Below are 17101 nucleotides of genomic sequence, written 5' to 3'. Positions count from 1 at the left end.
TGCTTCATTAAATATTTATTTAACTAATAATATAAACTGTTAAGGATAGATTTGATCAGGTATGGTTAAGATCCACGTATCAAAACGATTAAAAATGAACAACAGTTAATAACTTCAAAATTAAAATGCAATCATTTTATTTGAGCTATAATAATTAAAACTTAAAACAAATAGTCATATACTTGATTTACTTTCTCTTATTGAAGTTGTGAATGGGATAGAGTAAAAACTATAAAATATTCTTGTTATGAGATTAGAACCAAATGAATCATTAGTTTTCAGAGCTCTTGATACAGAATGCAATGCGTTTAGTCGTTTTTATTTTTTAATTTAAGATTTTAAGACAACTGTTAATTAACCAAACATCAATGAGTTTTGATGTAGAAGAGTCTTTAATCTTGATTAAAAGAGCAGAAAAAGTTACATATTTAAATATTAAGATGAATTTATTATGTTAAATCTGTCTTAATGATTCTGTTGCAAAGTTTTTGTATCATCCATTTTTTGTATATGTAGAAGTGTTTCAATATGATGAAGTTGAACCAAATATAGATGTTATCCCATTATCATTATTAACTAATAAACGTTGTTTAATTTTATATGTTGCACAATACTCAATAACAATACAAACTCCTTTAGATCAACATTTTTATTAGAAGATGAATGACCAAAAATGTATAATAGAGAAACTAATTTATATTATTTGGGTTAAATATATAAAACTTTAATAATTTTTCTAGTTTTAAAGTCGTTTTATTAAACTAAAATAAAAAAATAACAAAATTTTCTCGCATATTTATTTTTTCTTATACTATTATTTTAAAATTACCAGATAACTATGAAGCCAAGCTGCTCGGGCTTAAACTTTTTGATAAATAATATGCAAGAAACTAACGAAACGTTGGTGTAAAATCCTAAAAACAATTGGCTTGACGTGTATATGGGCCAAAATACATCGAAGTAGGACATGCTCCTTTTGGTTTAGCCGCCTACAAGTAAACATTTGCTACGGTTGCAAAAAATGAAATGTCTAACTGAAAATCCCACATATAAATGATGTAACAAAACGGCAGGACATTTTGTTTTTATGAATAAAAGATTGAATAAACCTAATAAACTACATCCTGAGCAAAATAAAAAGCCCTAACAAAGTAAACCCTGAACAAAATAACGCTGATATCCAAAATACTTTCTTTAACAACCACAAAACAATTTTTTATGCATTAAAAATACTCAAAAGAAACTTGTTAAAATCTATTTATAAAAACATATAATCAAACTAAAATTATACATATTCTAAAGAACTCTTTTCACAACTAACTTTAGTTAAAAAAACTTTCTGTAAAATTTGTTTATTCTATAATTTGAATGTTACGAAATATAGATCCTTTTGAAGGAGAAAGTGGCAGTAAAAAAAAATTTTAAATGTCTTTTTTTTTAACTCTTTTGTTGATTTTTAATGTTTAAAAACGTTTTTAATGTGATCGTCAAGTGTTAAAGTGCATATTTAAGTGTTCTTGTGCATGCACACTGCATTGTTTTAAAGAAACTTGGTAAACAAAATTGATTTGTTCTTCAATTTGATTCCTAAAATGTAACTAATAAAATTTTTGTGACTTATTGATTGATTACAGATATTTTGATTATTTTTAAGTTTCAGGATACTTCCGTATCGATAAAAAGTCAAATAAGTAACAGAGGCAAAGGCTTTAATTTTAACACTTATAATGTTTAATAAATTTTGTTAATAAAATTAATATATAGTAACTAAAATTCAGCAAATAACGTAATATAAAAAAATAATTTGAATTGTTGTTGTTTACTATCCAAAGAATCGGACTCTATATAACCTTCATCGTTACGCAGAATTGTATTTCCAACGAGGTGTATTATAAGTATTATAGGTAAAACAATTAAATTTCTCACTTCTAATGGTAATTTACAGGTTTTTTTACTTAAGAAATTGTTAATGACTGGATCTGAAATTACCAAAAACATTTTGAGCAAATTTATGCTTGTAGAATTAGGTAATTTGTTTTGGCTCGTGGAGTATATACTCATTTTACCTTGTACATCATGGTACCTCTACAAAACTTTTATTCTTATTTAAAAAACCTTCCATAAATACGTGTGCTGCAGACCATTTTGTTGCAAACTTTGATGCCATACATAAACTTTTTAAGGGTATTGTTTGTTATTTTAGGTGATAGAAGTGCAAATAAAAATCAAACAACAGTTTTGTTAAAATCAATCTGAAAAACGTACAACCCTTATATATATTTTCTGCATTATTTCATACTGTCTTTGCAACAGATTGTATCTGAATTTGTATCTGATTAGAAAATTGTATCATTGTATGTGATAGGAAAACATTATTACATTATAAGCATTAATGTAATCTTATTTTAAGTTTGTAATTATGTCCAAAAATATATCAACCAGAAGTATTAAATCTTGCAGGGCTACAGTTACAAACAAGAACACAAAAAACCTATTGAATAACTAACTTAAATATCAACGCATTTACTTTTGAGCAACAGCAAGAAACGAGAAAAAAACGTAATTAGTTATAGCATTGAAAAACCTGCAAAGTTAACCAGGACCAATTATCGTCGAACTCTCTGATGTTTCCAAAAGAAACTCATTAGTAACAGCAACAAAAAAATTGAAAACTTCAAATAAGCATAAAAATGTTGTTTATAACCTTAGATTTGACTGTGGCTGAAACATATTCAAACTATAAGTTTAAGAATGGAGCGTAATAAATTAAATAGCAAAATCAATTTAAAAACATTTTCCTTTAGATAGTGTATACGAAAAAACGGAGTCGTCAAACTCAAAAATATACAAACCACTACGTAGTCCTTTCCTCCACTCTTTTACCAAACTTAAAAAACAAAACTAAAGTTTGACTTTCAATCGTTTAGTTACAAAAAAGGTGATTACTATTCAATATCAAACTTTATTGTTTTAACTGACTAGGATTTTTTATTTCTACACAATTCTTCAAATCAAATGTTAATATACTAATTTTTAGCTATCGCACTGTATGCAAATATTTTATTCCCAAGATTATTAAAACAAAAAAAAAAAAAATATCCTTGGGTTATTCTACATATTATAAACCTGATCCGAGCTAAAGTATTCGCTTGGCATACCTAATGTTCTACTTTTTTTTTCTGAATTATCTGTGTTTATCTGAAAAATACTTTTTTTTAACCATTAATTATTAATTAATTTAATTATTAATTAGCCTAATAATTAATTTAAAATAAAAACTACATTCATTTAAAATAATGTCCCAACTATCTTTTAGTGAATTTAATTCAACAAGAAGACTTGAAAAATTGGTTAATTCTGCATCAATTGTTGCATTGCCAGCTTGTAAAACAGAATATCTGAAGTTTATAGCTGCAAAATTTTTGTGCCAAGCTTTTGCCAGAACTAGGCATTTAAAGATTTTATATATTATTTTACTTCGTTAAGATCGAGTTTCCGACGTTAAGATTAATTCCAAAAAAGAATCTATTGGATTTTTAATTTCCTTAATTTTTTTACCAAATAGGATAACACTTTTAGTTCTTACAACCAGCATGAATTAAGCATAGTGTGAAAAGAACATCTAGCATTATTTTTAATATTTCCCATCTTTGTGGACTACTACTAAATATATTGAATAATTGTTGTATTGTGTCGAAAAATCTTAAAATTTAAATACACGATTCTGCTGCATGAACACCCCATTAGTTTAAACATGCATAAGGAGAAAATATTGGTAATGGATTACTTTTCAAAATGCGAGCTAGTGCAACTTTAAATAACCCCTCATGTTGAGTTCGTTATCATATCCATGTGCACAACAGTCACTTATAGGAATGTCATAACTTTAAAGCGTTTCAAGATTTAGATCTTGCCATATTTGCGATTATTTTTAAATTAATATTGACATAACGTATTATGAATGTAGTTTTTTCAATATGCACAGAATCGGGTGTTGAGTCTACAATAATAATATAATACTACACAGTTTCTCTTTCCTATAATATTCTTAGGCAATCAGCGCAGCATGATGTAAATTCATTTTGAATGTTTGCTGATAAGTGGTAGTAATGCGGTAGTGGTTAAGTGGTAGAGCGTTCGCTTCAAAGGCGAGAGGTTCTGAGTTGGACCCCCACCACGTTCCTGGAAGTACTGCGCTCAACTTGTTTCTCCGCGCAGCGACCTTGTCGAAGTTCGTGTTTCGGAGTAATAGAGTTGAGAGAGGGTTATAACCACAGTTAAGAAGCCTCCTCATCTGTAGTGACCTTCTGGGCCTTGGGAAGGTAAAAAAAAAAATTAATGTAATTAAAATCTCTGCTTTTTTTTTTTGCCTGCTTTACATTTTTAAATGTTCTTCTAAGAGTAGATTGTAATGACTTAAAAGTTCTAATAATTCTAGAAAACTTCCATTGTTTCAATGTTTAATGGAATGAGTAACACCCCTTAAGGCTAATTCACACTCAGCAAGAAACAAAATTACATCTAATATTCACTTTAATTAATCTTTCCATTTCTGTGTCTCATTTTTTATTTGTTTTACTATAAGACAATCAATAGTGGTATGTTTATTAATGTTATTTTCTAAATTTTGCCGCTGGATGTAACACGATTTATGATTGCTGGACTTTTCGTTTAAACTATTCTATCATATAATATTTTGCACCCTCTACTAGCCTACCAACCATAGATCATGTAACAAAAATTGATCTTTGCTCACAAAATTTATAAAATAAACAACAAGGAAAACAAAACAGAGCTTTTATAAATTTGCTTCATACTAACGTATCACGAAGAAATTATTTATTCACTTTGGAACTTACTAACGTGTTTATCTACAGGTAATATTATTGGGTGTGGTTTTGGACCTTTTAGAATGACACTTTCTACATCTTTTGGTGTTACATTAAGTTTTTATGTTCTAGAATCAATGTTGGCACAGTCGATATAAAAAGAAATGTCAAATAAACAAATTACATTTCGTGCACAGAAATTCCAACAAATTCCGTTTCGTGTTTGTTCCGTTTCGTTTCTCTTCTTTAAATGTTCAAATATTTTTGTAATTTGTACCACATTGTCTCCAAATAAAAAAAATAAATAAAAGGTCCTTAATTTTTAAAGTATTTTAGAATTTTCAAAGAGATGCATACTCCAATTCCTCCCTCTCCCACTCCTGGACCTTGGACTGGTTTAAAATAAAAAGTTAATAAAATGCAACCTTATTGGGAAATAAATTCATGCAATCTTTAAAATTGTTAACGTTTTACAAAAATTAACATAAGAGTAGTTAACGAGGTCAATTATAAAAATAAAAAATTTAGTTTCACAAGAAAAATAAAAAAACAATACAAAGAATACAATGTTAAAAACTCACATATCTTTTATCTTAAAATTTTTTGCAAGCGATGAATATTATTTAGAAGTGATAGATTAATAAGGCTTCGTGAAAAAAAAAGAGTTATTTTTACGTTCATAGTCCATGTATATAAATATATATATATATATATATATATATATATATATATATATATATATATATTTATATATATATATATATTAGACTTGGTTTACTTTTAGGTCATGATAAGGTCTAACATACCAAGTGTCATCTGCTGTGCAAATCCCTGTTTTAGTAGTGTTTTAATTTTGAATTATGTTCACTTTTAGAAGCTAAACGGTTTCAATGGTTTTTTTAATGGTCTTTTACCTTTTAAATAATAAATATTTTAAATGGTATTTTACCTCAATGGTATTTTAGACTCTTTAAGCAACTTTAACACCAATATTTGGCACAATAGAGCTTGTTCTATATCTCAAAGTAATTTTTTTTTTCTTCCAAAATTAGTTCTCAGAAATAGAACTAATTTTGAACAAATTAGTTCTCTAGAAAGAACAAATAAAATTGCATGATAATTTTATTAATTAAAACACTTTTCGAAAATCTGTCTACAAATTTTCAAATATATGCAATTTTAAAAAACTTTTGCGTTTTGCTGTAATTTAATAAAAACACCAGGTATAGCAAAAAAAAAATTTCAATTTCAGTTGACAAACTTTCTAATGATTGTTTAATAAAAAAAAAATACTTTTCATATTTTCAAATTTTTATTTTTTCTCGGTAGTTTTGTCTTTTCCTTAATACTTACTTTTGCAATATCAATTATGTTCTTTGTAAGTTTAACGGTTCTTTCTGGGTAATCGCACAACGAAACAAAAAATTCAAAATATATTTAAAAAAAATATCACTTCCGGTGGTTTTCTATAGTACTTCTATCCGTCTGAATTCAAATTAGTTTTTGTCTAACATCTCTTGCTGTTTTATTACTAAAATTTATCTGTTTTACTTAAATTGATTTGATTATCCATTTTCAATTTTACTTTAATTTTTACATGAATCTTTTTTATTTTATAAAACAATTTTATTGGCGTCTTGTCTTTCTGTATCAAATACTGTTTAACAGAGATATGTCATATTCTCAAAACAATCTGCATATTAGGCCAAAACTGTTAAAACACCAATACTTGTGCTGAACCATGTCTTTGGGCTCCAAATAGGTGAATAAAATAAAATATGGGCTCCTTATGCGTCATTTATTACTTGCAGATTGAAGAAGCATGCCACTCGAAGTTCCTCACGTACGGAGAGAACCATCGAATCACAATACAGACTGTTACTTCTGTATGATCAATATATCAAGATATTAAACAGCTACAAATAGATCAAGGCTAACATACTTTGTTATTGTGTAATCAATTGCACTAGTTCCACTTTGGCTCACTCAACACCCATGAAGAAAGACATCCGGAATGTTTAACTTTTGCTTTAGAAGATAGACTGCAGTATCAATGGGATGTATGTGAAGACTTTAATATAATTAGCTTCCTTCTATTGATTATTCGACCAACAAGGTGGGTACGAATATTGTGCTTCTATGCGTTTTGAATAGAAGAGCTTCAAATGAACGCCTCCTTAATTGAGACAGGCTAGCACTCAAAAAGCTAACAGCTGGTAAATACAATGCAATTAGTGATAGCTTCATTTTGCAAGATAGAATTCAGTTGCCAGGCATCATATCAAGCGATAGCTAGCCAAAAAAAGAATTTAAAAACACTGGATTTACAGTCACAGGATTTCTAGTACATATGTTTCCTGTTTCCGAAGTGATTGGATGCAAAACTAAAGCTGGCTTGGGACTGCATCACTGGACTGCAAATATATTGCATCTTGTAGTCAGAGGACTTCGAAGCTGTAATGTCAAATTTAGAAAAAAATGGATAGCACGCATTTAGAAATGTTATAAATGGATTCTTTGGAATTAAAGAAACAAAGAATACAAAGAACTAGTGGAGAATCTGGTGCCAGCATATCACACAATAGATGTCGAATGTTAATCAGGCTGCATTTTTGCACCCCGTACTGAATTACTTCATACGAAATTTAGAAACAGTATTGGATGATGCTACGAAGTGCGGCAATGGGTACGGGCTAAAGTGACTTACTTCATCATAGGCAGAAGTTGGACTTGGTTGTTACTTTTTCATAAAACTATTGGTACCACTCTAGTTACCACTAATATGCTATTGTTACATGCCTTAGTTAACTAAAACTATTATAACATAAATTGTTATTGTAAAGGGTATTTTTTGATATTGGATGCAAGTGGTTGGAAGTAAACAGTAGAGGAATATTAACTTGTGTATACCCCCAATTTTATATAGAGCTACTAAAATCTATGCACATAGATGGGTTATAAACAACGGCCAGGTAAAAAACAGACTCATGAAACATTATTTAAAACTGCTATTAGTACTAGGTTGAAAATTAAATTTATGTTGATTAACCCCAAGTTATATCAGGAATGTTGTTATCAGTAAGTAAATCTCAAAAATGTAAAAAAATACTTTTAATAAATTATGGTTATAATTAAACAATGTTAATCATAAATGTTCATTATAAGATATATTATAGTAATATACAAGCTATAATACTACAATAATAATTTTTAAAACTCACATGTTAATTTAAAAAACACATCAAAACTAACCTGGAAAAACGCCCGATTAAAGTACACATTTTATAAGCACTAAAACGCAAAAACTCAGATCCAATAATTTAGTAGGTATGTCAAAGTTCGGGTTTTACGAAAATGATTTTTGTGCCAAAGTTGTGTTTCACGTTTTTTAAACTTTGCGTTTTACTGGTATGGCAGAATTGTGTTTTGTTGTCTTATTTTTTAAAATTTGATATTTACTAAGGTTTGTTTAAAAAAGTAGGTTAGTCAAATATTGTTAAAATATAAGTTTTGCTGAAATTGACACACTTTAAAGGTTAATGAAAATATGCTTTTTCTTTTTCCTATCCTATTCTTTCTTTAAAGTTTATGTATTTTTTATGCTCATCCCAAAGACAATGCACTTATGAAGTTAACATCAACTTACATTGATTTAATTTCATAAGTGCATTGTCTATTTTTACAAGCACTTTTGGTAACTAAATTTTTTTCCCGATATTGACGCAAAATATTTGGGCCACAAATATTCTGCGACTATTGTAACTAAGCTTGGAGGCTTTGGTGCAATTAAATCCTAGGAATAAAAAACCTCCATATTGGCTTGCATTTGGGTGATTAAATGTTCATCCTCGATATTAAATTAAGAGCTGTATAGTTTTTTGAGCCTTTTGAAAGTTCTTTGAAGACTTTGAAGGTTCGTCCTCCTTCTTCGCATTTTTTTTCAGCTACAACTAGCGCAAAGACATAAAAAGGGTCCAGAAACCATGTATGTTTTAATTTATTAAAAATCTAAACATTTACTGATATAAAATAAGTTCTTTTCTCGCGCAATGAAGCTGCAATTTTATATATTTAGCGATTGTAAGTTTAACTAGTTTTTTTATGAAAATACCTTTGGAAGGATAACAGTCACAGGTTTTTTGTAGTTTCTCCTGTCAATCAAGGTGCAGAAAATAATAATCTTTTTCTTCTTTCTTGGAACCAATTAAGGTAAACTAGATTAAACTTGATTACATTTCAAACTTAGATAAATTATGCGGTTAAAGTAGAATACGAAATCAAGTGGGGCGGTCTTAACAGTTCAAAGTGTGTGTTCATAGAAAAGCAGATAACCCCTACGCCTTTTTAATTGGGTATTAAGATTTTTGCTGCAGGTGAATTTTTGTTAGGTCTTTTTTAGGTCTCAGGTGAATACCAAAATTACTATTTTTGTATTTTGCATACTCCTTTAGCAGCTTCAAAGGACCTCCACTATTTTCGTCAGAAACATAATAACATAAACAAAAAAAATTTATGTTTAATATTAAATAAGTATTTAATACAATAATAAATATTATAAAGTAACTTCCATAATGGTTTTGTTACAGTTAATTTATTTAATTTTTACATAGAAATTTATTGCAATCAGGTCTTTGTTATCTTTTTTCACTTAATCTTTTGCATACTCCTTTAGCAGCTTCAAAGCACCTCCACTCATTGTTTTAATGGAGGACCTTTAATGCTGATTAACATTAATAAAGATGTTTATTTTACTGACAATATTCTTTGTATATTTGTAAAAATGATACCTATGATTGAAAAATCACTTTCACATTCTTCATTGCTTGAAGGTATGATCATTGATGAAGAATACAGACGTTATAACTTTGGCAATCCGAATCGCTCCTATGTTTTGAAAGTTTATTTACAAAAAGCGGAAACATGATGTTGACCAATTAAAAAGTTTCAAAATTCCTATTTAAATTCATCAAGCAAAAAACTGCATAAAGCTTTCAGCAGAGTTTCCGAAAATTCTTGAGAACTTTGCATTTTATTTTTTTCATTTCTTAACTATGAATATTGTTCAAAGCATTACACTAAATTAAAAAAATTAAAAAAGCATTACGCTCAATCTTGAGATAACAAACTTCTACTTCAACTGCTGTAGCAGAAATCTCTCTTATTTTTTGAAAAGTAAGTGTTGTACAAAGCATAAAGAGTATCAATTAAGAATCTAAAATTTGTAATTGCAAAGCATGCTTTAACTGTAATTTGTTGGCTATTAAGAAACAACGATACTCTGCCTTTCCTCCTACCTTAATCCTTAGATAAACTCTGGTTAACAGAGGAAAGGTACATTGTTTCTGTTTCACTTATTCTAGAATTTCTCTGTTCTATTTACTCATCAAAAATGCAATATCAATATCAAAATTTAAAATTAAGCCTAATTGAAACTTTTACTATAGCTTAACATAATTTTTTTTTTTTAATAAAAATTTAAAATTGACATAGTTTTAAAGTTATTTTTGTAAAATTAACGCAGTGTGCAGTAATCAGAAAAATTGAATATATATTATTATTTTTAGTCAGATTTGCGTAAAACATTTCAATTAATAAAACTACCATGCATTTTTTATTGTTTCATCTAACAAAGAAATATCTATAAAAAGGAACATTATTATAGATATTTAGCACAAAAAGGGTATTAAAAGGGTTAAACAAAAAGTCTTAAACAAAACCATCATGGCCTTTGAGCAATCTCTAAATGTGATCAAATTTCAAAATAAAAAAAAAATACTAATAAAATAATGGTCTCTGAAGCAGGTAGGAATCAATAGTACTACAAGATTTTTATGACCTCAATCCTAGTCGGCGCTTACAGGGATAAGTTTTCTTTTATCCAATTAGGTTGTTTTTTTTTTCCATTTTCTATACTATTTTTATCCTAAACGCGAGTATATTTTAATCATTAGCATATTTTTAGTATTATTTATACATACTTAAATTTATTTACTTTATAAATAAAACATCTTCTTTATATTTATTTTTACTATTTTTACTTATTTATTATATATTACATTTTTATTTTCATATAATTACAAAACAAAATAATTACAGTAATATAACCGTAATTAAACCTTGCCGTAACCCTAACCATAAGCCTGACCTTGATGCTGACCGAAATAATAGATACATATATATATATATATACATACATATATAAATATACATACATATATATATATATATATATATATATATATATATATATATATATATATATATATATATATATATATATATATATATATATAAATATATATATATATATATATATATATAAATTAGTAAAAAACACTTATCTAACTTTTATCTTCGACTTAGTTAGATAAGTGTTTTTTACTAATTTATTATTGCTCTGTTCTTTAAGAACATTGAGCACTCTATTTGTAAAATACAGTAATTTACATATATAATTTATACCTATATATAAAATATATAGATAAATAAATTAGATATATATATATATATATATATATATATATATATATATAAATATATATATATATATATATATATATATATATATATATATACATATATATATATATATATATATATATATATATATATATATATATATATATATATATATATATATATATATATATATATACATATATATATATATATATTTATATATATATTTATATATATATATATATATATATATATATATATATATATACATATAAATATATATATGTATATATATGTATATATATATACATATATATATATATATATATATATATTTATATATATACATATATATATATATATATATATACAAATATATAAATATATATAGGGAAGAAAAGGGTAATATTAGCACCTTGGTAATATGAGAATACTTATAAATTTCTTAGATGTAAGCAGTGAAGTTAAAGTTGCTATGTGTTTTCTGAATCGACTTTTTGTGGTGATTACATGAATCAGTGAAATTAGCGTAAATCTATATGCAGTAATTAGCGGGTATCATTTAATTAAAACGCTGTTAAATTTATTTGTGTGTTGGTGCCAAAATAATGAAATTATATTTTTCATAAAGAAAAAAATGTTAGCTAAAATCTAATCTTTTTTGGCTTGAAAAAAATGCATAGAACTATTTTGTTTCGACTTTATTTAAAGATGCCATTTTTGTGTATTATTGAGCATGCTCATGTATATTGAGCAAGCTCAAATTTCCTAGTGATTTTCATTGAAATTACCTAGTTTAAATTTCAAAAAAAGCAGTGGTTTTAATTGGTTTTTCGAATAAAAATAAAAAATTGTAAGACTTTATAATATTTTAACGATACTAAATATTTTTTTGTAATTTAAATTCAAAAATGTTGAATTTTTATCGTTCAAAGGTTTGAGTTTATAAAATTAAAAAAATAATGAAGTAATTTTTTTTTGAAATTATTCCAGTTTTTGCTTAAGGTGCTCATATTACCTTAATCTACCCTATATATATATATATATATATATATATATATATATATATATATATATATATATATATATATATATATATATATATATATATATATATATATATATATATATATATATATATATATATATAAATATATATATATATATATATATATATATATATATATATATATATATATATATATATATATATATATATATATATATATACATATATATATACATATATATATATATATTTATATATATATATATATATATAAATGATCAAGCATTTATCATAATAATAAACTTGTACTAAAGTAAAATCACTTACAGTAAATGTTATAATTTTTGGTATCGTGAAAGAACTTATAAACGTTATATTTGTAACTGTTCCACCAATTACAGACGAATATTCTTTGAACATTTTTAAAACTGCATTTTCTACATCTGCTGTAGAAATAAAGTCTTCATTTTTTATATTAACTCTAGCCAGATATGCATTTCTGTCTCTAATAAAAATATATATATATTAAGTAAATAAAATTTTTATCATATATTCATATATATACATATCTATATATTTATATAAATAGAAATATATATATATATATATATATATATATATATATATATATATATATATATATATATATGTATATATATATATATATATATATATATATATATATATATATATATATATATATATTTATATATATATATATATATGCTTGTAAATGGAGTGATCTTACTCTGTCTAAATAGTACAAACTGACTTGTAAGTTAGTGAAAAAAGAAATTAAAATAGCTCGTCTTGCTTATAAAATTGTTTTCGTTAAAAGATCCAAAACGAACCCGAAGCTTCTGTATAAATACCTAAAAAGCCAACAACTAATCAAAGAATCAATCAGAGCGTTAAAAACAGCTTATGGGGATCTAACTCAAGAACATAGAGAGATAGCTAATCTACTCAATAAATGTTTTTAAAAAGTTTTCGTAATTGAAGAAGGGGAATTTCCACATTTCACAGTTGAATTTAACAAGAATCATTCAAAGTTTAGTGATCTAGATCCAAATGATATCAGCTACAAAACGATATTAGATGAACTTAAAAATCCTAATCAAAATAAAGCATGTGATCCTGATAATATGCATCCATTTTTTCTAAAAAACTATGCGAAAGCATTTGCTATTCCTCTAACATTAATTATTAGGGCATCTTTAACTAATAGTCAGCTCCGATTTCAATTTAAATCAGCGACTGTAATGCCTCTATTCGAAAAAGACTCTTCCCAGCAACTATCGTCCAGTTTCATTGGCATGTCATTGACATTGACAGTTACATTCCATGTAAAATTATAAAAAATATATATATAGAAAAAATATATATATATATATATATATATATATATATATATATATATATATATATATATGTATATATATATATATATATATATATATATATACACATAAATATTCATATACATATATATATATATATATATATATATATATATATATATATATATATATATATATATATATATATATATATTATGGGAAAAATTCTCGTTAGTATTTTGTTTTTATTGAATATATTCTTGTTATTATCTATATATCACTATTATTAATAATTATATATTACTGTGTTTATATATTTTATATCTATATATCTTTATCTGAATTTATCAGTTAACGCATGTTCTTAATTCTGATTGAAATGCGTTTAAAGTATTTATATCTTATTCATAAGGCGATGTGAGTTAGAATACTGTTGAATTCTATATGATAAAATAAAAATGTAATATGTTTTAACTCAAATTAAAAATACTTCGAAACAGTTTACCTTATTTTAAAGAAATATTTTGAATTTTATTAACTTTTATTATTATGCCACATGAAACATGCACAATATCGTTAAATACGCTATTCGTGTTATGGGTGTATATACACAAAGTTATCCTAAGTATACTTGATAATACCAATTACCATAAAACTGGTATAAAATATTGCTATAACTGTAGCATTTTTAAAAGAACAATTTGCCTTTACGTTGTCTGCAGGTTTAACAGCATCAACAGCTGATTGCGGCAGGTACTACATGTACAACTACTTAGTTTTTTTTTTTTTTTTTTTTTACCTCCTCAAGGCCACTACAGATGAGGTGGCTACAATATAATAGTGGTTATAACCCTCTTTGAAGGTAAGTATGCTATTAATAAATATGATTTATGCAGAGAATTTAGAAACCCTATCCCTTACACTAAATTTTTAAAAGAATTTTTTCTAAAATGAATAATCTGATAAATTAAAAAAAAAAAAAAAAACGGCTGAAGTAAGTAATTTTGAATTTATAAAACTTAACTTTACTGAATTGAATTCTGATGAAAATATAAACCCTAATATAAAAAATTGCTCCGATTGCTTATATCACTCCCCATGCGAATTAGAAGGGTTTCTTTTTAAAAATGTTTATGAGAAAAATTTAATTAATATTAGGATTCTACATGTAAATATTTGAAGTCTTAATAACAATTTTGAAAAACTTCTTAACTTGTTAGATGAAACAAAAAAATCGTTTTAATATACTTTGTTTAACAGAATCGTGGATTTCGAATGACTTAGTAATTCTAATTATAATATTCCACATTTTAAATTAATTTCGCTCAAAAAACAAGCAAATAAACGCGGCGGAGGAGTCCTTATTTATGTGAATAAAAATATTTTTTTTACGTTAGGAATGATTTAAGTGCTTCTGATGGCGACAAAGAAATTTTAACTAACGAAATTATAAACAACCAATCACAAAACATTTTATTAAGCTGTTGTTATCGACCACCTGACGGTGTGAGCGAGAACTTGAGCATTTTTTTGAAGAAATTATTTTTAGAAAAGATATTAAAGAAAAAAAAAGAGTTTCAATATTGGGGACCTAAGTATGAATTGTCTTCTGTGTAATGAAGATAACAAAACTAAAAACTTTTATGGCTCGTTTTTTGAAACGGGTGCAATTCCTATAATACATAGGCCGTACAGAGTTACAAAAAACTCGGCATCTTTGATTGAAAATATCATTACAACAGATATATTCAACAATGATATTCAAACGGGTATCCTTAAATCTGATATTACTGATCATTTTCTTATACTTTTTACACTTAACTCAAAATATGAAAATAAAAATAAATAAATCAAAATTAAAACACGCACTTTTAACCATACTAATGTAAACCAGTTTAAAAACCAATTATCGTTACTGCACTGGAAGCATATTAACTTCAATAACAATGCAGACAAAATTTACGATAATTTTTTTGAAACCTTTTACTCCGCATATGATGCAAACTTCCATATTATTGAAAGAACAATAACTCCAAAAAATATAAACAATATTTGGGTAACAAAAATATTTAAAAAGTCATCCAAGATAAAACCGAAGCTGTATATAAAATATCTCAAAACAAAATCATCTTCAAATGAGAAAATATATAAAGATTACAAATATCTATTTGAAAAAGTTCGTAAAAACTTGAAAAAAATATACTACTCAAAACTCCTAGATGAATTCAAAAAAAACTCAAGACGCATTTAGCAACTAATGAACAAAATTAGTGGAAGGCAAAAGAAATGCTCAAATTCTCTTCCCCAGATGATTATTGCTGATAACAAACGTATATGTGATCCAAGAGATATAGCTCATGATTTTAACAAATTTTTTATTGACATCGCTCCTAAACTAGCAAATAAAATTCCTTTTACCAAAGCAAAATTTAGCGATTTTCTAGTACAGATAGATAATTGCAATGGTTCCAACGAATTATACTCAAAACTATCTTTTCAAGAATTTGAAAGAGCATTGAAATGACTTAAAAAAACTAAGCAAGCGGAGCAGATGACATAAACGGTAATATAGTTATAGAATGTTTTGAACAATTAAAAGATATTCTTTTTAAAGTATATGGGGCGTCTATCTATCAAGGAGTATTTCCTAACTGATTAAAAATTGCAAAAGTTACCCCTGTTTTAAAAGAGGGAGATCAAAAAAATATCAGTTTTATCGTCCTATTTCCGTCCTCTGCACATTTTCAAAAATATTAAAACACATTATATACAACAGACTATACAACTATTTTCTTTCAAACAATTTGTTATACGTCAACCAATTTGGTTTTAAAATAAACAATTCTACGGAACATGCAATTATCCAATTTGTACGTGAAATTTCAAATTCTTTTGAAAAATCTAAATATACTTTAGGTGTTTTCATCGACCTATCGAAAGTATTCGATACTGTCGATCATCAAATTTTGATACAAAAACTGAACTACTATGGAGTAAATTACAAAGTCATAAAATGGTTCAGAAGTTTTTTATCAAACCGTAAACAGTTTGTTTTTAGTAATAATAATTATTCTAATGAGTTTCTAAATATTTGATGTGGCGTTCCCCAAAGCTCCATTCTGGGACCACTGTTGTTCTTGATTTATATAAACGACCTAAGTAAAGCCTCAAATTTAATGAGTATCATGTTTGCTGATGATACCAAATTATTTCTTTCCAATAATGATATTTACAAACTCTTGTCTAGCATGAACAAACAACTTAAAAATATATCCAAGTGGTTCAAATGCAATAAACTAATTCTAAACAGTAACAAAACAAAATGGATTCTGTTCCATTCTGTCTCGAAAAAAGCTTATTTACCCCCAAACTTGCCCAAAACTATTATTGATGATACTAAGATAAAAAGACACTATATCACAAAGTTTTTGGGTGTTTTTCTTAATGAAAATATCACATGCACA

The 17101-nt window shown here is 26.0% G+C and overlaps 1 protein-coding gene across 2 annotated transcripts in view; it reads right to left on the bottom strand.

The window, feature by feature from the left end:
* Window positions 1–17101, bottom strand: part of LOC136080882 (uncharacterized) — a 127875-nt gene that overhangs the window by 55834 nt on the left and 54940 nt on the right. For both annotated transcript variants that reach the window (XM_065798256.1, XM_065798255.1), the window contains one exon: window positions 12625–12802. In XM_065798256.1, the coding sequence (XP_065654328.1) occupies window positions 12625–12802 (178 nt within the window). The remainder of the gene's footprint in view (window positions 1–12624; window positions 12803–17101) is intronic.

This window comes from Hydra vulgaris, chromosome 05 (assembly GCF_038396675.1).
Source record: "Hydra vulgaris chromosome 05, alternate assembly HydraT2T_AEP".
NCBI classification, from domain to species: domain Eukaryota; kingdom Metazoa; phylum Cnidaria; class Hydrozoa; order Anthoathecata; family Hydridae; genus Hydra; species Hydra vulgaris.
This window is presented reverse-complemented; position numbering and strand designations above follow the sequence as displayed.